At 40.7% G+C, this 24,643-nt stretch overlaps 1 protein-coding gene across 1 annotated transcript in view; it reads left to right on the top strand.

The window, feature by feature from the left end:
* LOC103086918 (potassium voltage-gated channel subfamily KQT member 5-like) overlaps positions 1-24,643 on the top strand; it is a 564,354-nt gene that overhangs the window by 450,289 nt on the left and 89,422 nt on the right. Inside the window, exons 4-5 of the mRNA XM_007456126.1 lie at positions 21,212-21,387; positions 21,647-21,772. Of these exons, the coding sequence (XP_007456188.1) occupies positions 21,212-21,387; positions 21,647-21,772 (302 nt within the window). The remainder of the gene's footprint in view (positions 1-21,211; positions 21,388-21,646; positions 21,773-24,643) is intronic.

Below are 24,643 nucleotides of genomic sequence, written 5' to 3'. Positions count from 1 at the left end.
AGACCAGGACAGCTCAAGCTCCTGCCTCCACACTCTGTATCTCTGCTCTTTTTGAGAGGTTAGAATTTTGTATTTGTAGGAAAATACAGTGGGACCACAAAATTGCAATTCCTCCTGTCTTGCTGTTCTGTTGGCACTAAAGCATCTGGCACATGACATACGTGGTACACTGAAAATTTGCCAATTCATGCAGAAATGGTCCCACGTAGACAAGACAGGCTGACCACTACACTGTCATAGGCTGCATCCCATTTAGACAACCTAAAATATAAAAATTGGGTAATTATAAGATTTCTGCTAAATTTCCCTGAATGTAGACCATTTGCAAGTAGTTGTATTCCCTGTCCTTAATAATCCTTTACTCCATGGAGATTTATATTTAAGCATGTAAGACTTGCCTACATCCCTGTTTACTGGTCTTTTTACAAAAGAAAGGTTATCAAAAAAGAAGTATGGAATAAAATGAAAGCACTTTAGAACCAGGCAGATATGGACTTGATTGTTGGCCCCATTTACTAGCTAAAAGACCTTGGATAAGATTCCTGAAATTCCTTGGTATCAATTTACTGATCTGTAAAAGTGTGTGTGTGTAAAATATTTTTTTAAGCAGAGATGTTAACATCATGACAGGCACAGTGAGGCAGACTAAGGGCTTTCTGTGTATTATCTCACTGAATCCTCACAACAGCCCTGTGAGGAATGGTTCTGTCTCCTTACAAGAGAACACTCCAAGACTCATCTAGATTAGTAGGCCTGAGGTTCCACAGCTAGGAGAGGGCAGAGCTAGGAGGACCTGGGCTCTCTCGCAGTAGGTCCACACTCACAGCCCTGTGCCTCCTCAGAGGGCCATTATGGAGAAGGGCTGGAATAGAGCCTGTGTGCTGAGCACCTGGCATAGCCCCATACATCAGGGACACTCAGTGAATGCCTTTTCCCTTCTCTTTCCCACCACTGACTCGATAAACTTCCTTGGCCAATGTGCTAGCCTCCCTGGGCCATAGCTTCTTATTTTAAGTAAATAATAATGCTCCCTTTTCTCATTACAGAAGGAACACAGGCTTATTATAGATCATTTGGACAAAAGAGATGTGCATAAAGAAACTAAACTTTACACATAATCCCACCACCCAGAGAGAGTCACTGTTAGCAGGCAGCATAGGTACTTATAGTATTTAGTTTTATATGTACTATAACAACACATAATTCTTTGGGGGCAATGTTGGTATCAGCCTTTGAATCCTGCTGTGTAAGCAGTTCTTTACATAATGATGTATTGGAGTAGTAGTATCCATGGTAATATTACTACTAATGGTAATAAATTAGATAAAATTTATTATGGGCTAGCACTGTACTAAGATCTTTTGAATGTGTTAACTTATTTAGTTATCACAACATCTCTATGACAGAGACACTTGTATGATTCTCATTTTACAGATAAAGAAATAGAAGCACAGAGAGGTTCACTAACTTAACCCAGGTAGCGCAGCTAATAAGAGGCAGAGCCAGGGTTGGGACTCAGGCAGATGGATTCCATAGTCCATGCTCCAGAATAGATGGACTGGATTGTTTTTGATGAATCCATTTTTGTTAGAGATTTGAATTAGATCTAATTTTTTTTAATTAATTAATTTATTCATTCATTCATTCATTCATGGCTGTGTTGGGTCTTCATTGCCATGCGCAGGCTTTCTCTAGTTGTGGTGAGCGGGGTCTAGTCTTCATTGCAGTGCACGTGCTTCTCCTTGCCGTGGCTTCTCTTGTTGCCGAGCATGGGCTCTAGGTGCACGGGCTTCAGTAGTTGTGGCTCGTGGGCTCTAGAGCGCAGGCTCAGTAATTGTGGTGCACGGGCTTAGTTGCTCCGCATCATGTGGGATCTTCCCAGACCAGGGCTCGAACCCTTGTCCCCTTCCTTGACAGGCGGATTCTTAACCAGTGTGCCACCAGGGAAGTACCTAGATCTAATTTTTATATTATTTAATAATAGTATAATAAGCCTTCTTCTGCAAACCTTTACTGACATTACAATTTTTTCACTAGATTAAATTCCTAGAAGTAAAATTACTTAAATAATAGGTTTCAAATAGTTAATATTTTTGGCCTATGATGCAAAAGGCCCCTCCTCTCAAAATTAAACCATTTTATTGTTAAATAAAACCTTCATGAAAGAACTTTTTCTCCTCCTCCTTGCCAATATTCACTATTTGTTTTTTAAACTTCGTTAGTTTGATAGATTAAAATGGTACCTTGCCACTATCTTAAATTTCAAAACTAGAAATTATAAAGAACTTCTTTCGATATACTTATTGGCCATTTTTACTTCTTCTTAGAGTTAAATTTATATTTATGCCTTCTGTCCAATTTTCTACCAGCATGTTTTCTTATTAGTTTATTTTTATATATTAATGATATTAATCCTTTGTCCATGATCATATCTGTTGTGAATATTTCTTTGAAGTTTTTTTTTTGCGTTTCAATCTATGTGGTTTTTTAACATATTTTTTTAACATCTTTATTGGAGTATAATTGCTTTACAATGTTGTGTTAGTTTCTGCTGTATAACAAAGTGAATCAGCTATACATATACATATGTCCCCATATCTCCTCCCTCTTGCGTCTCCCTCCCACCCTCCCTATCCCACCCCTCTAGGTGGTCACAAAGCACCAAGCTGATCTCCCTGTGCTATGCTGCTGCTTCCCACTAGCTATCTATTTTAGATTTGATAGTGTATATATGTCCATGCCACTCTCTCACTTCACTCCAGCTTACCCTTCCCCCTCCCCATGTCCTCAAGTCCATTCTCTACATCTGTGTCTTTATTCCTGTCCCACCCCTAGGTTCTTCAGGAACTTATTTTTTTTAGATTCCATATATATGTGTTAGCATACGGTATTTGTTTTTCTCTTTCTGACTTACTTCACTCTGTGTGACAGACTCTAGGTCCATCCACCTCACTACAAATAACTCAATTTTTTTTCCTTTTATGGCTGAGTAATATTCCATTGTATATATGTGCCACATCTTCTTTATCCATCCGTCAGTGGACACTTGGGTTGCTTCCATGCTCTGGCTATTGTAAATAGAGCTGCAGTGAACACTGTGGTACATGACTCTTTTCGAATTATGGTTTTCTCAGGGTACATGGCCAGTAGTGGGACTGCTAGGTTGTATGGTAGTTCTATTTTTAGTATTTTAAGGAACCTCCATACTGCTCTCCATAGTGGCTGTATTAATTTACATTCCCACCAACAGTGCAAGAGGGTTCCCTTCTCTCCACACCCTCTCCAGCATTTATTGTTTGTAGATTTTCTGATGATGCCCATTCTGACTGGTGTGAGGTGATACCTCATTGCAGTTTTGATTTGCATTTCTCTAATGATTAGTGATGTTGAGCATCCTTTCATGTGTTTGTTGGCAATCTGTATATCTTCCTTGGAGAAATGTCTATTTAGGTCTTCTGCCCATTTTTGGATTGGCTTGTTTGTTTCTTTGATACTGAGCTGCATGAGCTGCTTGTAAATTTTGGAGATTAATCCTTTGTCAGTTGCTTCATTTGCAAATATTTTCTCTGATTCTGAGGGTTGTCTTTTCATTTTGTTTATGTTTTCCTTTGCTGTGCAAAGTTTAAGTTTCATTATGTCCCATTTGTTTATTTTTGTTTTTATTTCCATTTCTCTAGGAGGTGGGTCAAAAAGCATCTTGCTCTGATTTATGTCATGGAGTGTTCTGCCTATGTTTTCCTCTAAGAGTTTGATAGTGTCTGGCCTTACATTTAGATCTTTAATCCATTTTGAGTTTATTTTTGTGTATGGTGTTAGGGAGTGTTCTAATTTCATTCTTTTACATGTAGCTGTCCAGTTTCCCAGCACCACTTATTGAAGAGGCTGTCTTTTCTCCATTGTATATTCTTGACTCCTTTATCAAAAATAAGGTGACCATATGTGTGTGGGTTTACCTCTGGGCTTTCTATCCTGTTCCATTGATCTATATTTCTGTTTTGTGCCACTACCATACTGTCATAATTACTGTAGCTTTTTAGTATAGTCTGGAGTCCAGGAGACTGATTCCTCCAGCTTCGTTTTTCTCTCTCAAGATTGCTTAACTATTCGGGGTCTTTTGTGTTTCCATACAAATTGTGAATTTTTTTGGTCTACTTCTGTGAAATATGCCACTGGTAGTTTGATAGGGATTGCATTGAATCTGTAGATTGCTTTGGGTAGTATAGTCATTTTCACAGTGTTGATTCTTCCAATCCAAGAACATCGTTTACCTCTCCATCTGTTTGTATCATCTTTAATTTCTTTCATCAGTGTCTTATAGTTTTCTGCATACAGGTTTTTGTCTCCATAGGTAGGTTTAATCCTAGGTATTTTATTCTTTTTGTTGCAGTGGTAAATGGGAGTGTTTCCTTAATTTCTCTTTCAGATTTTTCATCATTAGTGTATAGGAATGCAAGAGATTTCTGTGCATTCATTTTGTATCCTGCCACTTTACCAGATTCATTGATTAGCTCTAGTAGTTTTCTGGTAGTATCTTTAGGATTCTCTGTGTATAGTATCATGTCATCTGCAAACAGTGACAGCTTTACTTCTTTTTTTCCTATTTGTATTGCTTTTATTTCTTTTTCTTCTCTGATTGCTGTGGCTAAAAATTCCAAAACTGTGTTGAATAATAGTGGTGAGAGTGGACAACCTTGTCTTGTTCCTGATCTTAGTGAAAATGGTTTCAGTTTTTCACCATTGAGAACGATGTTGGCTGTGGGTTTGTCATATATGGCCTCTATTATGTTGAGGTAAGTTTCCTCTATGCCTACTTTCTGGAGGGTTTTTATCATAAATGGGTGTTGAATTTTGTCGAAAGCTTTTTCTGCATCTATTGAGATGATCTTACAGTTTTTCTCCTTCAAATTGTTAGTCTGGTTTATCACCTTGATTGACTTGTGTATATTGAAGAATCCTTGTATTCCTGGGATAAATCCCACTTGAACATGGTGTATGATCCTTTTAGTGTGCTCTTGAATTCTGTTTGCTAGTATTTTGTTGAGCAGTTTTGCATCTATGTTCATCAGTGATATTGGCCTGTAGTTTTCTTTCTTTGTGACGTCTTCATCTGGTTTTGGTGTCAGGTGGCCTCGTAGAATGAATTTGAGAGTGTTCCTCCCTCGGCTAATATTTTGGAAGAGTTTGGGAAGGATGGGTGTTAGCTCTTCTCTAAATGTTTGATACAATTCGCCTATGGAGCCATCTGGTCCTTGGCTTTTGTTTGTTGGAAGATTTTTAATCACAGTTTCAATTTCAGTGCTTGTGATTGGTCTGTTTATATTTTCTGTTTCTTTCTGGTTCAGTCTCAGAAGGTTGTGCTTTTCTAAGAATTTGTCCATTTCTTCCAGGTTGTCCATTTTATTGGCATATAGTTGCTTGTAGTGATGTCTCATGATTCTTTGTATTTCTGCAGTGTCAGTTGTTACTTCTTTTTCATTTCTAATTCCATTGATTTGAGTCTTCTCCCTTTTTTTCTTGATGAGTCTGGCTAATGGTTTATCAATTTTGTTTATCTTCTCAAAGAACCAGCTTTTAGTTTTATTGACCTTTGCTATTGTTCCCTTCATTTCTTTTTCATTTATTTCTGATCTGATCTTTATGATTTCTTCCCTTCTGCCAACTTTGGGGGTTTTTTTTGTTCTTCTTTCTCTGATTGCTTTAGGTGTAAGGTTAGGTTGTTTATTTGAGATGTTTCTTGTTTCTTGAGGTAGGATTGTATTGCTATAAACTTACCTCTTAGAACCTCTTTTGCTGCATCCCATAGGTTTTGGGTCATCGTGTTTTCATTATCATTTGTTTCTAGGTAGTTTTTGTTTTCGTCTTTGATTTCTTCAGTGATCTCTTGGTTATTTAGTAGTGTACTGTTTAACCTTCATGTGCTTGTATTTTTTACAGATTTTTTTCCTGTAATTGATATCTAGTCTCATAGCGTCGTGCTTGGAAAAGATACTCGATACGATTTCAATTTTCTTCAATTTACCAAGGCTTGATTTGTGACCCAAGATATGATCTATCCTGGAGAATGTTCCAGGAGCACTTGAGGAGAAAGTGTATTCTGTTGTTTTTGGATGGAATGTCCTATAAATATCAATTAAGTCCATCTTGTGTAATGTATCATTTAAAGCTTGTGTTTCCTTATTTATTTTCATTTTGGATGATCTCTCCATTGGTGTAAGTAGGGTCTTAATGTCCCCTACTATGACTGTGTTACTGTCGATTTCCCCTTTTATGGCTGTTAGCATTTGCCTTATGTATTGAGGTGCTCCCATGTTTTGGGTGCATAAACATTGACAGTTGTTATATCTTCTTCTTGGATTGATCCCTTGATCATTATGTACTGTCCTTCTTTGTCTCTTGTAATAGTCTTTATTTTAAAGTCTATTTTGTCTGATATGAGAATTGCTACTCCAGCTTTCTTTTGATTTCCATTTGCGTGGGATATCTTTTTCCATCCCCTCACTTTCAGTCTGTATATGTCCCTAGGTCTGAAGTGGTTCTCTTCTAGACAGCCTGTATACGGATCTTGTTGTTCTATCAATTCAGCCAGTCTATGTCTTTTGGTTGGAGCATTTAATTCATTTACATTTAAGGTAGTTATTGATATGTATGTTCCTATACCATTTTTTAAATTGTTTTGGGTTTGTTATTGTATATCTTTTCCTTCTCTTGTGTTTCCTGCCTAGAGAAATTCCTTTAGCATTTGTTGTTAAGCTGGTTTGGTGGTGCTGAATTCTCTTAGCTTTTGCTTGTCTGTTAAGGTTTTAATTTCTCTGCCAAATCTGAATGAGATGCTTGTTGGGTGGAGTAATCTTGGTTGTAGGTTTTTCTCTTTCATCATTTTAAATATGTCCTGCCAGTCCCTTCTGGCTTGCAGAGTTTCTGCTGAAAGATCAGCTGTTAACCTTATGGCGATTCCCTTGTATGTTATTTGTTTCTTTTCCCTTACTGCTTTTAATATGTTTTCTTTGTATTTAATTTTTGATAGTTTGATTAATATGTATCTTGGCATGTTTCTCCTTGGATTTATCCTGTATGGGACTCTCTGCACTTCTTGGACTTGATTGACTAATTCGTTTCCCATATTAGGGAAGTTTTCAACTATAATCTCTTCAAATGTTTTCTCAGTCCATTTCTTTTTGTCTTCTGCTTCTGGGACCCCCCCTATAATTCAAATATTGGTGCATTTAATGTTGTCCCAGATGTCTCTGAGAGTATCCCCAATTCTTTTCATTCCTTTTTCTTTATTCTGCTCTGTGGCAGTTTTTTCCACTCTTTTTCTGCCAGGTCACTTACCTGTTCTTCTACTTCAGTTATTCTGCTATTGATTCCTACCAGAGAATTTTTAATTTCATTTATTGTGTTGTTCATCATTGTTTGTTTGCTCTTTAGTTCTTCTAGGTCCTTGTTAAATGTTTATTTTCTCCATTCTATTTCCAAGATTTTGGATCACCTTTACTATCGTTACTCTGAATTCTTTTTCAGGTAGACTGCCTATTTCCTCTTCATTTGTTTGGTCTGGTGGGTTTTTACCTTTCTCCTTCATCTGCTGTGTGTTTCTCTGTCTTTTCATTTTGCTTAACTTACTGTGTTTGGTGTCTCCTTTTCGCAGGCTGCAGGTTCGTAGTTCCCATTGTTTTTGGTGTCTTCCCCCAGGGGCTAAGGTTGGTTCAGTGGGTTGTGTAGGCTTCCTGATGGAGGGGACTAGTGCCTACTTTCTGGTGGATGAGGCTGGATCTCGTCTTTCTGGTGGGCAGGACCACATCCCGTAGTGTGTTTTGGGGTGTCTGTGACCTTATTATGATTTTAGGCAGCCTCTCTGCTAATGGATGGGGCTGTATTCCTGTCTTGCTAGTTGTTTGGCATAGGGTGTCCAACACTGGAGTTTGCTGATCATTGAGTGGAACTGGTCTTGGTGTTGAGATGGAGATCTCTGGGAGAGCTTTTGCCATTTGCTATTATGTGGAGCCAGGAGGTTTCTGGTGGACCAGTGTCCTGAACTTGGCTCTCCCACCTCAGAGGCACAGGCCTGACACCCGGCCAGAGCACCAAGACCCTGTCAGCCACACGGTTCAGAAGAAAAGGGAGAAAAAAAGAAAGAAAGGAAGAAAGAAAGAAAGAAGGGTGGAAGGAAGGAAGGAAGGAAGGAAAATAAAGTTATTAAAATAAAATTATTTTAATTAATTTAGTTATTAAAATAAAAATTATTAAAAATTTAAAAAGTAAAAAGTAATAAAAAAAGAATAAAAAAGTGACAGAACTCTGGGACAAATGGTAAAAGCAAAGCTAAACAGACAAAATCATACAAAGAAGGATACACATATACCCTGATGAAAAGAGAAAAAAAAAAAAAAAAAAAAATATAGAAAAAGAAAAAAAAAAAAAAATATATATATATATATAAAGAAAAAAGGAAGAGAGCAACCAAATCAATAAACAAATCTACCAATGATAATAAACTCTAGATACTAAACTAAGATAAACATAAAACCAGAAACAAATGAGATGCAGAAAGCAAACCCCAAGTCTACAGTCTCTGAAATTCCACCTCCTCAATTTGGGATGATTCATTGTCTATTCAGGTATTCCACAGATGCAGGGTGCATCACGTTGATTGTGGAGATTTAATCCGCTGCTTCTGAGGCTGCTGGGAGAGATTTCCCTTTCTCTTCTTTGTTCGCACAGCTCCCAGGGTTCAACTTTGGATTTGGCCCCGTCTCTGCATGTAGGTCACCTGAGGGCGTCTGTTCTTCGCTCAGACAGGATGGGGTTAAAGGAACCGCTGATGTGTGGGCTCTGGCTCACTCGGGCCAGGGGGAGGGAGGGGCACGGCGTGAGGGGCGGGCCTGCGGCGGCAGAGGCCAGCGTGACATTGCACCAGCTTGAGGCCCGCCGTGCGTTCTCCCGGGGGAGTTGTCCCTGGATCCCAGGACCCTGGCAGTGGCGGGCTGCACAGCCTCCCGGGAGGGGAGTTGTGGACAGTGACCTGTGCTCACACACAGGCTTCTTGGTGCCGGCAGCAGCAGCCTTAGCGTCTCATGCCTGTCTCTGGGGTCCGCGCTGGTAGCCGCAGCTCGCGCCCGTCTCTGGAGCTCCTTTAAACAGCGCTCTGAATCCCTTCTCCTCGCGCACCAGTAAACAGAGGGAAGCAAAAGTCTCTTGCCTCTTCGGCAGGTCCAGACTTTTTCCCGGACTCCCTCCCGGCTAGCCGTGGTGCACTCACCCGCTGCAGGCTGTGTTCATGCCGCCAACCCCAGTCCTCTCCCTGCGCTCCGACCGAATCCCGAACCAAAGCTCCCAGCCCCGCCCGCCCCAGCGGGTGAGCAGACAAGCCTCTCGGGCTGGTGAGCGCCGGTCGGCGCCGATCCTCTGTGCGGGAACCTCTCCGCTTTGCCCTCCGCGCCCCTGTTGCTCTGCTCTCCTCCGTGGCTCCGAAGCTCCCCGCTCCGCCTCCCGCAGTCTCTGCCCGCGAAGGGGCTTTCTCGTGTGTGGAAACCTTTCCTCCTTCATGGCCCCCTCCCTCTGGTGCAGGTCCCGTCCCTATCCTTTTGTCTCTGTTTATTCTTTTTTCTTTTGCCCTACCCTGGTACGTGGGGAGTTTCTTGCCTTTTGGGAGGTCTCAGGCCTTCTGCCAGCGTTCAGTAGGTGTTCTGTAGGAGTCGTTCCACGTGTAGATGTATTTCTGGTGTATCTGTGGGGGGGAAGGTTATCTCCATGTTTTACCCCTCCGCCATCTTGAAGGTCTTTTTAAACATTTTTTTTTACTTGTATATATTTTGTATATTCGTGCTTCTGAACTGCAAAATGATGGCTCTTTAACTGTATTGTTTCTAAGACCCTTGAAATTATAAAATGTTATTCTATTTCTGTGCTCACTATAAGCAAATAACCCATCAGATCAGTATTGAACATCTTACTATGGCAGGTACTGAGCAGGCACTGAAGTTACAAGGAAAAATAAATGCTTTGCCTGCCTTCAGTGTCTTACAGTTCCTGGGAGAGACCGGCAGGCAAGCAGATGGTACTGACAGTGGTCGTAAGAGTGACAGGAGTGCACCCAGAGTCCCGGGCACCAGTGCGTGAGGGCGGCCTCCTTGACAAATTGCCACCTGGGCTGAGCCCTAGCAGCAGCTGAGAGGTGGCCACACGGGGAAGGGGAAGGGCTTTCCAGAAAGAGCAGCATTCTGTAGAGCACTTTGAAGCTGGGGAGCAGAATTTGATCTTTGTTCTAAGTAGTGGAAAGGAAAAACAAACTTTTTTTGATCAGAGAAGTAATGTCATCACTTTAACATTTTAATCTGGCAAAAAAATACACAGGAGTTTAGAGAAAGCAAAGACAGGAGTGAGAAGAGCTGTTCGGAGTCTGCGGCGTGGCCGGGAGAGAGGGAGCCTCGCCCTGAGCCGCGGGACACGGGACCAGTGGGAGGAGGGAGAGAGGGGAGCTACTTGGAGCAGAAGCAGCAGAAGTACACAGCTCGCTGGATGTGAGATGAGGGAAGCAGTAGAGAAGATGCTCACCTAAAATCAAACGTGCAGTCTGTATCAGGATGCTGGGGTTTTAACAGGTACATTTATTCTGAAATTTACCTGGAGAAATAAGTAGGTTTAGAATAATTCATAATTTTTTTTTACAAAGGAGTAACATTGAAGGGGTATTACCCTAATATCTAGTGTCATACTGATGACGCATAGGCAATAGAACAGAAAGGATCTAGAAATAGACCTCTCCATGAGTATATGGAGACATTTGGAAAAGAGTAGGCTTTTTATTTAGGTGGTATTGGAAAAACTGGCTATCACATAGGATAAAAAGTAAGATTAGTTCTCTACTTCACCAGAGAGACAAACATAAATTTCATAAAAGTTAGATGTCTCAGTTAGAGTAATGCTAATTGTTATAACATACAAATCCTCAAATTCCAGTAACTTCTCAAAATAGAAGTTCATTTCTTCCTTGCGTGAGAGTCCAATGAAGGTGCTTCTCACTGGGGCTGGGGTGTGTGGTAGAAGCCCTGCTGCATGCGGTCACTCGGGACCCGGCTGACAAGGCCCCGCCATCTTCAGCATCTGGCCCCTAAGGACATCCTGAAGGCCCACATGAACTGGCAGACGGGAAAAGACAGCCCCTAAGGCCATCTGTTTCCCCTCAGCCCGGAAGAGGCACACACCATCTCCACTCATCTTCCATCAGCTAGGACAGGTCACATCCCCCCACCCAGAGGCGAGCGGACCTGGGAAATGACGTCCCTGGTAGGCAACCCCTTCCCAGGGATAGTTCTGTGCCTCAGAAGAGAAGCATGCATCTGTGGAGGACAGCTAGCTACCGTTGCCACAAAGAACATGCCAAACAGAGTACATGTGTTAACTAAATGAGCAGCTAAATATACCAGATAGAATCTAGGAAAGTAGTTTTATAATCTTGGGCAAAGGCCTTCTTGATGACTTGCCTTCTATGACTTCTTCATGACATGAATCTGTAAAAAAAAAAAAAAAAAAAGCGATGTTTTGTCTATCATATTGGCAAAGATTACAAATTTATATTCCACATAATACTTGAAAATGCTTAGAACAGTATTACACAGTAAACAGTAAATTTTAGCTGTTATTATTACTATCGTTATTTTATTAGCATTGCTTTTTATTAGCAAGGAGAGAGAAATACTTTCATACATTATTAGTCATCATTGGTACCATCATTTGGAGGGCAGTTTGATATCAAAACTCAAAATGTGCCAGCCTTCAACCCAGCAATCCAATCTCCAGGAATGTATCCTTAAAGAGAATACCTACAAAAATTTGTGTACAAGGCTATGCATTTCAGCACCATTTTAATAGCAAAAATTAAAGAACTTACAGCTCCTTAGTAAAGAATTAGCTAATTAAATAAATTTACTTCTTATACATATGTCTAAGGTTTTGATATTTTATAGCAGCTATTACTTTTATAATTTTAAAACACATATTTCATTAAAATTATCCAAATTTTAGCTTATAGTGAAGTCACTGAAAAGAGCTCAAGGAATTAAAACAAAAATGGAGGTGGGAGAGGGTAGAATCACCTGAAATGTAGTAATTGGTGCACTTCTGTTTTTCCCAGAGGCAAGAAGATGAAATGACCTTAAAGTGCAAGAGGGAAATTTATGTTAGCTATTAGGGGAATCTTTCTGAGACTGTAACATAATTTACAAAAATTCTTAAAACCTAAAGTCTCCAGACAGTTTCTAGATGTCAAGATGTACCCCCTTTGTGGTTCACCTCTAGAAAACTTCTCTCTCCTAACAGTTACTAGTATAAAAGTGTTCAACTATGCTTTGTTTAATCCATGTGATTTAGTTCTTCCCTTTATGATTTTAAATTAGGCCAAGCATACTAAAATATACTTTCTGATAGATGCATTGCATCACATAATTGTAGCAACACAACACCGCCCGCCAAGTTCAGATGTACGGTTGACCCTGCTTTAACCCAATCTTAGGTCCGTGATAGGGTAACCTTGGATGTGAATCCACCTTATAATGAGGGCTTTTCAGTATTTCAGTGACTAATCCCTTTTACTCAGCATCCGGGGTGATCAATTTGTATTGATTTTGCTGACTAATCTGGAGCAAAGTTCCGGAGGGGTCTAATAATAACCTCATACACACCCTACGTGTCTTAAATATCACTACAGTATTTACTTCATTCAAATCTTTGCAGTATCCTCAAGTCTCAAGAATTCATCCATAAATCACTCTAAGTGACTCAGTGGATATGTGAGCCTACTTCCTAATAGCTTATATGCCTATATTCCACATCTCCAATGGGCTGCCTGTAATCAGTAACTGTTTCTTCACTGCTTCCTGACTTGTTCCCCACTGTTTCCGTTGGGAAGGGCATTTAAGAGCTCCAGTTTACGCTTTTTTTTTTTTTCTTCATGCAACTTGGAGCTCCTCCTTGTTTATTAGCAGTTCTATTTCTTTCTCTAACCCCACTGTCTCTGGATGTATCCATAAAGGTACCATCTGTTTTAGTGCCATTTTATTTCTGCTTTATTCTCCCTGCACTTCTTTCTTTCGTCAATGCTTTATCCTAACAATTTATTCTTGCTTTAGTTTCCACCTGCTTTTGCAGTACCCCTTTCACCCTCCTCGCCACCACTACCCCCCAACCCATATCACTCTAGATTTTCTTTATCCAAGGGATGGGGCACCATAACTCTTAAGGGCACAGCTTTGGAGTCAGGTAAGGGCCAGCTCAGCCGCTTGTAGGTGTTGTGCTTGGCTAGTTGACCTCCACAAGCCTCAGTTCTTCATTTGTAAGGAGATAGGAATGATACTGTCTCCCTCATAGGGCTGTTGGGAGGACTAAATGAAATGATGGACCTCAGGGTTTCCCAGTCTTGGCACTACTAACACTGGGGACTGGTAATTCTTTTTTCAGAGGGCTGTTCCCGGCATTGTAGGATGTTTTGAAGCAACCCTGGCCTCCACCACTAGATGCCAGCAGCGAACCCCTTCCCAGTTATGACAACCAAATATGTCTCCAGACGTTGCCAAATGCCCCCGGGAGGCAAAATTGTCCCCACTGACAACCACTGGTGCACGTAAAGCATTTGGCACAATGCCTGGTACACAGTAGGGACTTGATAAACATTTACAATAGATTGATGATCAGATTGATGAGTGAATATTCATTTCTAATGCAAGTGTCTAATACAATGCTTGACCCTCAATTAACTTCTTCATACGCAAACAGATGAACAAATGAATCTGAAGCCAGTGAGCCTTGAGGGCTACCTGTAATTCCTACATTGTACTAAAAGGTGCTGTCTTCACTTAAAACAAATGCTCCTATGTTGCAAAAAACATTTTGGACAAATAACTAATTGTTATTAGTTAAATTGTTATTAGAGCAGCTTAAGCTGTTCTACCCAGTTTTTCCCCAGCTTTATTGAAATGTACTTGACAAAAACATGGTGTAAGTTTGTGTACAATCTATCGATTGGATACACTTACATACTGCAAAATGATTGTGAGATAACAACCCATTGATGGACCCATTCATCCATTCATTGATGGACATCGCATAATTACCATTTCTTTTTTGTGGTGAAAACATTTAAGATTCACTCTCTTAGCAACTTTCAAATATATAATACAGTATTATTAACTATAATCACCATGCTGTACATTAGGTTCCCCAGAACTTATTCGTCTTAAAACTGGAAGTTTACAATCTTTCACCAACATCTCCCCATTTCTCCCCACCCCCTACACCCTGGTAAACATGATTCTAGTCTCTGTTTCTATGAGTTTTACTTTTTTAGATTCCACATATGAGTGATATACAGTATCTGTCTTTATCTGGCTTATTTCACTTAGCTTAATGCCCTCGAGGTCCATCCATGTTTTTGCAGACATTAGGATTTCCTTCTTTCTCATGGATGTACAATATTTCAATAGATAGGTAGGTAGATAGATAGATAGCTCTTCTTTACCCATTCATCCATTCATTGATGGACACTTAGGTTGTTTCCATATCTTGGCTATTGAGAATAATGCTGCAGTGAACACGGATGTGCAGACATCTTTCAAGATCCTGTTTTAATTATCTTTGGATATACACCCAGAAATAGGATTGCTGGGTCCTGTGATAGTTCTATTTTTAATTTTTTGAGGAACCTCCATACTGATTTCCATAGTGGCTGCACCAATTTACATTCCCACCAACAGTGCAATAGGGTTCCCATTTCTCCACATCCTCTCCAACATTTATCTCCTGCCTTTCTGATATAGCATTTTAACAGGTGTGAGGTTTTGATTTGCATTCCCTAATGATTAGTGATGTTGAGCACCTTTTCAATACATGTTGGCCATTTGTATGTCGTCTTTGGAAAAATGTCTATTCAGATCCACTGCCTGATTTTTAATTTGATTGTTTGGAGTTTTGGGTTTCTTTTTCTTATTTACTATTGAATTGTATTAGTTATTTGTATATTTTGGATATTAACTCCTTATCAGCTATGTGATTTGAAAATATTTTCTCTCTTTCATTGCCTTTTCATTTATATATATATATATATATATATATATATATATATATATATACTCACACACATATCACATCTTCTTTATGCAGGTTGCTTCCACATCTTGGCTATTGTAAATAGTGCTGCTGTGAACACTGAGGTGCATGTTTTTTTTTTGCGGTACACGGGCCTCTCACTGTTATGGCCTCTCCCATTGCGGAGCACAGGCTCCGGACGCGCAGGCTCAGCGGCCATGGCTTACGGGCCCAGCCGCTCCGTGGCATGTGGGATCCTCCCGGACCGGGGCACGAACCCGTGTCCCCTGCATCGGCAGGCAGACACTCAACCACTGCACCACCAGGGAAGCCCGCCTTTTCATTTTGTTGATGGTTTCCTTTGCTGTACAGAAGCTTTTCAGTTTGCTGTAGTTTCACTTGTTAATTTTTGCTTTTCTTGCCTTTGCTTTTGGTGTCAAATCCAAAAAATCATTGCCAAGGCAAATGTGAAGAAAGTTACCCCCATGTTCTTCTAGGAGTTTTATAGTTTCAGGTGTTACATTTGTCTTTAATCCATTTTGAGTTAATTATTTTGAGTGGTGTAAGACAGTGGTCCAGTTTCATTCTTTTGCATGTGACTGTCCAGTTTTCCCAACACCGTTTATTGAAGAGACTGTCCTTCCCCCATTGTATATTCTTGGCTCCTTTGTCATTAATTAACTCACCTATGTGTGGGTTTATTTCTGGGCTCTCTATTCTGTTCCATTGACCTATGTGTCTGTTTTTATGCCAATATCATACTGTTTTGATTACTATAACTTTGTAATATAATTTGAAATGAGAATGTGTGATGTTACTAGTTTTGTTCTTCCTTCTCAAGATTGTTTTGGCTATTCAGGGTCTTTGTGATTCCCTACAAGTTTGGGACTGTTTGTTCTATTTCTGTGAAAAACAGCACTGGAATTTGATAGAGATTGCACTGAATCTGTAGATTGCTTTGGGTAGTCTGGACATTTTAACAATACAAATTATTCCAATCCATCAGCATAGAATATCTTTCCATTTATTAGTGTCTTCTTCACTTTCTTTCATCAATGTTTTATAGTTTTCACTGAACAGATCTTTTCACCTCCTTGATCAAACTCCTTCCTAAATATTTTATTCTTTTTGATGCTATTGTAAATGGGATTTTTTCCTTAATATCTCTTTCTGATAGATTGTTAGTATATAGAAACACAACTGATTTTTGAATATTTATTTTGTGTCCTGCAACTTTGCTTAATTCATTTATTATTTCCAACAGTTTTTTGGTGGAGTCTTTAGGGTTTTCTATATATAATATGTCATCTGCAAATAGTAACAGTTTTACTTCTTCATTTCTGATTTGGATGACTTTTATTTCTCTTTCTTGCCTAATTGCTCTGGCTAGGACTTCCAATACTAAGGTGACTAAAACTGGCAAGAGTGGGCATCATAATTTGTTCCTGATCTTAAAGGGAAAGTTTTCAGTCTTTTACCACTGAGTATGATGTTACCTATGGGCTTGTTTTGTGGCCTTTATTACATTGAGGTACATTCACTCTATATCCACTTTGTTGAGAGTTGTTACCATGAAAGTGTGTGTATTTTGTCAAGTGCTTTTTCTACATCTATTGAGATGATCGTATAATTTTTATCCTTCCTTTTGTTAATGTGGTGTGTCACATTGATTGATTTGCAGATGTTGAACCATCCTTGCATCCCTGGAATAAATCCTACTTGATCATGGTGTATGATCCCTTTTAATGTACTGTTGAATTCAGTTTGCTGGGATTTCATTAAGGACTTTTACATCTACATTCATCAGGCATATGTACTTTTATTTTCTTGTGGTGTCCTTATCTGGTTTTGATATCAGGGTAATGCTGACCTCATAAAATGAGTTTGGAAGTGTTTCCTCCTCTTCTGTTCTTTTTATGGAAGAGTTTGAGAAGGATTGGTACTTATTCTTTAAATGTTGGTGTAATTCACCAGTGAAGCCTTCCGGTCCTGGACTTTTTTGTTTGTTAGGAGATTTTTGATTACTGATTCTATCTCTTTATTAGTAATTGGTCTGTTCAGCTTTTCTATTTCTTCCTGATTTAGCCTTGGTAGGTTGTATGTTTCTAGTAATCTAACTATTTCTTCTAGGTTGTCTGTTTCATTAAGATCTGTTTCTGGTAGTTTATCTTGTTCTTTTGTTTGGAACATATTACTTTGTTTCTTCATTTTCCTTGACTCTTTGTGTGGGTTTCTGTGTGTTAGATGAACAGCCTCCTACCCCAGTCTTGACAGACTGATCTTGTGTGGGAGATGAACGTCATCAATCAGCCCAGCCTTGGCTTCTGGTTGTGATTGTCTAATCACTTTCCCTGTTTTTAGTGGCGCCCAGTGGTTGAATATGTGCCCAGACTGACCAGTGTCCCAGGGGGAGGGTCACAGTCAGCTCGTAGATACAGGGTCCAGTTTAGGAGCAGTGGGGAAAGTGTGTCATTAGGCCCCATCCCAGGAGAAACTGGGAGGTGGGAATTTCACCTGTCCCCTCTGTACTGGGCCCAGTTATACAGCCATGGAGTGGGGGAGGGGGCTATGGGGTCCGGAACCCATTATGAACTTCTTTCTTTGCTACAGGCCTGTGGGACTCCTGATTGAAAGCCCCACTGGCTGTCAGAGCCAGGTGATCCAGGGGTTTTTCTGTCAAGCAGCAGCCTCAAAAGCTGGGGCACCAGATGTGTATAAAAGCTTCCTGAGGCAGATACTGGCAAACTGGAGTAGGCCAGAAGGAGAGGCCAGGGGAGGCGTCCACCGGCTTCTGTGGTCTCAGGAGAGAACTGCAGTCACTCCCTAGCTGGATGCTAAAAATTAGAGGCGTGACTGGCAGGCAGCAGCTTTTAAAGTACACAAATAGAACCCTTTCAGGAAAGGTCGGGAAGACGGGCGTTTCTGCCTGGACACGGGCGATGGGTGAGTGGAGGCCCAGTGCTCACGCCTGCTAATACCTGCTTCTGTGTTTGCTGTAGTATGTGGGGCTCACGGATGCAAGCCCTGCGGCTTTCAGAGCTAGGTGTTCGGGGTGGGGGGCATCCCTCTGGTGGGAGTCTTAAAAATTGGGGCACTAAAAATGGGGTTCAAACCCTTAGCCTCACAGGGAAAAGCTGGGAGTTGGAGGTCCCTGCTGTGTGCTAGGACTGGGGTTTATGGCGATGGCGAGTGCGTCTCAGCCTCTCCTGCCGTTTTGATGTGAGCGTTTTCTCATTCTCCCACTGCGTAGGAGCCCCTTGGCTAGTTTCTGAATTTCCTACAGAGGGAATTACTGCGTGTGTAGCTGTTCATTTGGTGTGTCTGTGGGAGGGTGGCAGTTCAGGGGTCTCCTATGATGCCATCTTTAAATACCACGGCTGCCCACTGTCATAAAAGGTAAATCTTAGGGAGATTTCCTCTTTATAAACATCAGTGGCTGACGGCTGTGAATTATTATATTGCTGTAGAATTCTGTGCTGGTTTGATTAACTTATAGGTATTTTAGATTGATCCAGTTATTAAGCCACTGATGTGGTAAGAGAACAAAGCTCAAGCTACTTTTAAATGTTTATTAACCTAAGTTTATTCTATAAACATTTATTGAGTGCCTACTATGTTTCAGACACTGTTCTAGATACTTCAGATACAAGTATCCAACCTTGTGGAACCTCCATTCTGCTAAGTAATGGTCTAAAAAAATAATAAATACATAAATAAAAATGAAAGTCAAGAGTACTCATAACTTCTAAAATATTAAGCTGGGAAATATCTAGGTGGTACTGACAGCAAAATTCCAGTGGCTGACTGCAATCCAGCAAGAAACATTTTTGTGGGTGCATTCATTGTGTGCCATGTGGTTGCTCATTTATGACTTCATTGAACTCTGACTTTCTGATCTGAATTAAAATGAGCGTATTAAATCTAATCTGTGGTTACCTTTACATATTTTGTGACTTAAAACCTTTAGATTATGATTCACTGTGTGCATAATTTTTAAAATTGTCTCAAACCTACAGGGTTCCTTTTACTTTTTCTAGGTTTTCTCTAATGAACTGACTTTATAGTATACTTTTTGTGCTGTAGTGTAACAGGCCTATAGCTGATTCTTTAAAACTAATACAATATATGTTTTTTGTGTCTCGCTTTTTTCATCTGTAGAATACCTAACCAACACGGGGTGTTATAAGAATTAAAATAATATAACATTTGTAAAAACCCTAGAACTAAAGGAAGTGCCTGGCACAAAGTAAATTTTAAGTCTGTGCTTTCTGCACCCCTACTGGTCATTTACTTATTTCAATTTTTTCTAATATTTTAACATGGTCAATAGGATATTGTACCTTTTTCTTTCCTTTGTACACTTGTGAGGAAGCAGGCCTACAGTGAGAAATAGAAGCAAAATGTATATCCATCAGGGCCATATAAGGAGTGTCTCTTTGTCTGTAGACCACTTGTCTTGGAAGTAAGTCCCTCCAAATGATGAAAACTAAGAGATGTTTTCACATTTAACGCTTCTTTAAAGTTTTTTCATGATTTCAAAAGACATTTTCATTGTTATAAAACTCCAACATTACCAAAATTAATAACTTAGAAAGTGCTAAGTCCCTTTATCCACATACTCACCACAGCTCTCTACCCCAGAGAGAATTCATAGTAATATTCTGTGTCTATTCTCGCATGTCTTTCCTAGGTGTATAATATACGTGTTATTAAATAAGAGTACATTGTACATACTGCTTTGCGACTGACTTTAGTCGCTTAACGTCTTTGATGTCCGTATCAACGTATGTAGTTCCTTCTCACCTCCGACAGCTATGGAGCGAGAGAAAAGGATGCATTTGTGGCTGGCTGTGCACCCAGCCACAAGCTCCCGCAGCGTGCAGACGCGACTGGAGGAATCCCTTTGGCTGACCCACGTCCTGCCAACCCCTGACCCTCTCCAAGTCCTGACCCAAAAGGGCACCAGGAGAGTAAGTCTGAGCATGCTGTTAGTGCACACCAGGGGCCAGGCCTTCCTGAATGCAGGCACGACGGGGCTGGACAGAGGATACACATTCACACAGCAGTTACCCCTGAGGCTCCCAGAAACATCAGTAACTGTGACCGCCTGAGGTGGAGCTCTTCTTTGGAGTGTGGCCACCTGGTCATGCACAGCCCACTCGCAGCAGGAAGGACATCTTACTGAGGATGATCAGGTCAAGCTAACCTACTGTAAAATCTCCATTGGAAGCCATTCATCCCACTTCACCTCTCCCACTTCAAAGCCTACCTTCCCTCACTCAGATTTTACCCTTCGAGCGATTAAGTCATTCATCTTTTCTATGCTCTCCTTAGCTGCTCTTTTTCTCTTTTTCGCAGACAAAAGGGCAGATATGATTTAAGCCAAACTTCAATATGTCAAACATTAAATATCCATTCCCATGCAGTGCGTGGTGTGTGTGATCACCTCCTCTATTGTAACAAATGGAATGTTAATTAACTTGTGTACAGAACTTACCCAGAACTGACTGGCGCCCTACAGAGCATGCAGAGCAGAACGCTTAGAACAGTCCGCTCAGTTGGGGCCTTTGTCTAAGAGGCTGCAAAGGTGCAGACTCCACAACACAAGTGAATTTTCTGCAGAACGGAGCTACGAGCTTCTCCGGCAAGAAAACAGGAGACATGATTACGCGAAGTAGCCCTTTCGCATCTGGACAGGCTGTGTACCCTCTGTGGCATCAGCCAGCAGGCCGCGGTGCTGGGGCAGAGGCAGAAGCCCCTTCCTACAGGCAGGACCACCCGTGCCGCCAGGACTGCCGTGCGGACGCTGCGCCAGCCCGAAGCCCTCGGAGCACCGGACCTTCCGAAGGCGGTGTCCAGGCCTTTGAAGGTCAAACGGCGAGTGGTACAAACCTGCGTGGCTAAAGCAGAGAACGGCCGAGGGTCAGACCCGGGGCAGCAGGCGCAGGAGGCCACGTCCTCCGCCTTCCACTCCTCAGCGATCACAGAGCCCGCGTGGCGCGCGCCGGCCTGGGGCTCAAGAGCAGTTCCCTGGGCCCCAAACAGGTCAAAGGGACCCTTTCTGAAATCCTGTGTTGGAAACTAAAACCTCCCGGTCGTGCTACTTACGGCTGCTTCACCCTCTTTCTTTCAGATACCATCGTTCTCATCGCCTCCATAGCGGTAGTTTCTGCCAAAACTCAGGGTAACATCTTCGCCACGTCGGCGCTGCGCAGCCTGCGCTTCCTGCAGATCCTGCGCATGGTGCGCATGGACAGGCGCGGCGGCACCTGGAAGCTGCTGGGCTCCGTGGTCTACGCGCACAGCAAGGTGGGGGGGCCCTCGCCCAGGTGCGGGCAGGGTGTTCTTCTTCCCTTGCTGCCGTGATATTTACTAAACCCATCGAAAGCAAACTTAATCTTTTCAGTAATTGGTTAAAGCAATGTGGGACACAAGGTGTAGTGGATTATGTGAAAGTCATCATAAATATCCAAGTAGTAGTCAAACGTATGGAATCATGCTTGTATTTTTTTTTTCCTTTTTCAAAGATTTTTCACCTCTAAAAATCTCTCATTCCTTTTATATCTAGGAATTAATCACAGCTTGGTACATAGGATTTTTGGTTCTGATTTTTTCGTCTTTCCTTGTCTACCTGGTGGAAAAGGACGCCAATAAGGAATTCTCCACCTACGCGGACGCGCTCTGGTGGGGCACGGTGAGTGTGAGCGCCTGCTTGTGTTTATTGGATGCCGTGAGATGTTTCCTTTGAATGTAGTGTAGGGATTCCCATGGGTGGTCCCAATAAAACGATGAACTTCCAAAAGGGAGTTAAGTGAAAATGTACAGCGCTTATAATTATCTAAAGAGTTTCCCCTGTTAAGTCCAACAAAGTTAAGTTCTCTAACAAATCATCAGTAGTATTTCTTGCATGCTAGACTGTTGTCACACTAAAGACAAGTAATTTTTTAACCGTGATTAAAATGTTCATGGGCTTGTTCTTTTTAACTGTGGAGCACAGCTTTAAAGTACAAATGGTTGCATTGTTTGGCCACTCGTCAAAAAGTTTATCTGAGGTTTAAAAAAAAAAAATACTAGCTGAATGAAAGAAAAGTAAAATTATGGTACAAAAAGGGAAAAAGAGAAGAGTGGTAACCGTCTCTGAGATCAGAGACTATAGACCCTGAATTTCAAAACTTTCCACTCATAAAACTCTTTTTCCTTTATATTGTTGTTAAAGGATAGTTTTCCAAACAAATAAAAGTAAAATCACGACTCTCATACAGGTGGAAAATAAACATGTCCTCGAGATTTTATTTAAACTTTTAAGTATTCAAATGAATGTTCAAACAGAGGCACACCTGGCTTCTTCCACAGTGAAAGAGGAAAGTCAGAGGAACCCGCACCAGACAGAATGTACTTACAGGTCCGTAGACAAGAATTATTTTTCATTGCTGCTACAACTTACATAGTCCTAAAATAGCTCAAAGGCCTGAAAGGTGCAGAGCCCGCCCCATAAAAGCAGGAACTGAGAACCTGGAAGAGTGTTCCCTAAACAACACATAGTTTTCCATCAAAGCAAAAATTGTCTTTACAGTGTAAAGAATCTATAAAACAGTCGATGAAACATGTACCCTATTAAGAATGTCATAGGATAAAGGAGTGCTTTATGCAATGTGTAAACTACATATTTTTAAATTCTATTCCTTAAGACATTCCAAAAGGGTGAAAATACAAGAGCAGTTATAGTTGTTTGAAGACTTTCCCTGTCTCTTTGGTCCAACAAATTTGTTCTCTTCTAAATCGTCGGCAATACTTCTTGAGTGCTAGATTGTCGCCAAAATAAAAATCTGTCATCTTCTTAAACTGTGATTAAAACATTGGTAAGTTTGTTTGCCAGTTTGCTTTGTGGAGCACAGATTGAAGTTCCCAGTTGTTGCATTGTTCCGCTATTTGTCAGAAGCTCCTCAGCGAGAACTAGATCTCTTGTCAAGGACATGGATAACTCTGCAGGGCCTGTAGTAAGCAGAACTTGGTATGTTTGTGGGTTGCATAGCAGCAGTAGTATGAATAAAAATCAAAAATACATTCATCTGAAGATTAAGATTATTTTCCTTAAATTATCAGAGTTAAATGTCTCCAAGATTGTGCCACTGATAACAAAGCATTCTGTTGGTTTAACAGTTTGGTTTCTAACTCCTTCCCCTACCCCACAAGCAATAATGGCCACTTTGAAAGGAGAAAAGTGGAAAACCCAGAAGAGAGCAGTCATCTGACATTCTTAAAACACTTCTTATGTGTAGAGAACAAATGAATATCTATGATTCACGGTGGGATAAACTGTGTAAACTGAGTAAACAGGAGGCTTTTCTAGCCAGCAAGGGGAAGACAACTGATTATCCCAGGCTTCAAAGCAGCGATTTGAATTGGAAGTTTAGATTTTGCGCCTCTGTGATAATTCTAACGTGTGTGAGTGACGGGACACTCAGAAGCCCCGTCTCTGAGGTGCATCTGTTGGTGGGTCCACCTGGCAGCTCTCTGGCCTTCTGGCCTTCTGTCTTCCTTTCTCCTTCCTACTAATCAGAATCGCTGCACTGTGAGTTGAACAGTGTGTGGGAAGCTCTGAATGTGCCTCTCACTTAGTCACCAGCTTGTTTCTTTTGCCAGAACAACCCATGTAGCAGGTTTCCAAAGGTCATCTCTGTTCGTTTCAGGGAAAAGCAACATCTATTCATTGATTTCATTCCAGTAGTGCTATTTGACTGAAGTTTAACCTGTACTTAACAGGATCTTTGAATGGCCTAATTATGTCTCTTTAAAGAAAAAAAAAAAATCTAGCCTTGAATACAAGAGTAAAAATTTTCTAAGGTGTTGAGCTTCTAGGAATAAAAAAGGCCTTGTTCGTCCACAGTGGGTTTGTTGATATTAACTGATGCATTCATGAAATCGTCTGAAGCCACAAAAAGCAAACAAGAGAACTTATTAGTTCTGTTCCTTATAAGAACATACTAGGTCTCCAGTGTGAAGTAAAACAAATTTAAAATACTGACTATACCTTTTATTATATGTTAATGAAGACCTTAATGAAATCTATGTCTGGATACTTTTTAGTTAAAATTGTCCGTGTTTCAAGTGAGAAAGTGGCATGGACATAAATGCACTACCAAATGTAAACTAGATAGCTAGTGGGAAGCAGGTGCATCGCACAGGGAGATCAGCTCGGTGCTTTGTGACCGCCTGGAGGGAATGGGCAAGGGTGGGTGGGAGGGAGACACAAGAGGGAGGAGATATGAGGATGTATGTATACATATAGCTGATTCACTTTGTTATACAACAGAAACTAACACACCAGTGCAGAGCAATTTTACTCCAATAAAGATGTTAAAAAAAATAAAAATAAAGATAAAATTGTCCATGTTGCATGTAAATGGACACCTTGCTAACTAAGGAAGTATCCAGAATACATAGGGAAATGAAAGCATCCTGAACTGGAGTGTTTCTTAGTGCTAGGCTTTGGTGGAAAAAAAAAAAAAAAAAAAAAATCCTCTTTTTTTAAAAAAAAAAAATCCCAAAAGTATGCAATTTAAGT

The sequence above is a fragment of the Lipotes vexillifer genome, unplaced genomic scaffold, assembly GCF_000442215.2.
Source record: "Lipotes vexillifer unplaced genomic scaffold, Lipotes_vexillifer_v1.1 scaffold693, whole genome shotgun sequence".
Taxonomy (NCBI): domain Eukaryota; kingdom Metazoa; phylum Chordata; class Mammalia; order Artiodactyla; family Lipotidae; genus Lipotes; species Lipotes vexillifer.
This window is presented reverse-complemented; position numbering and strand designations above follow the sequence as displayed.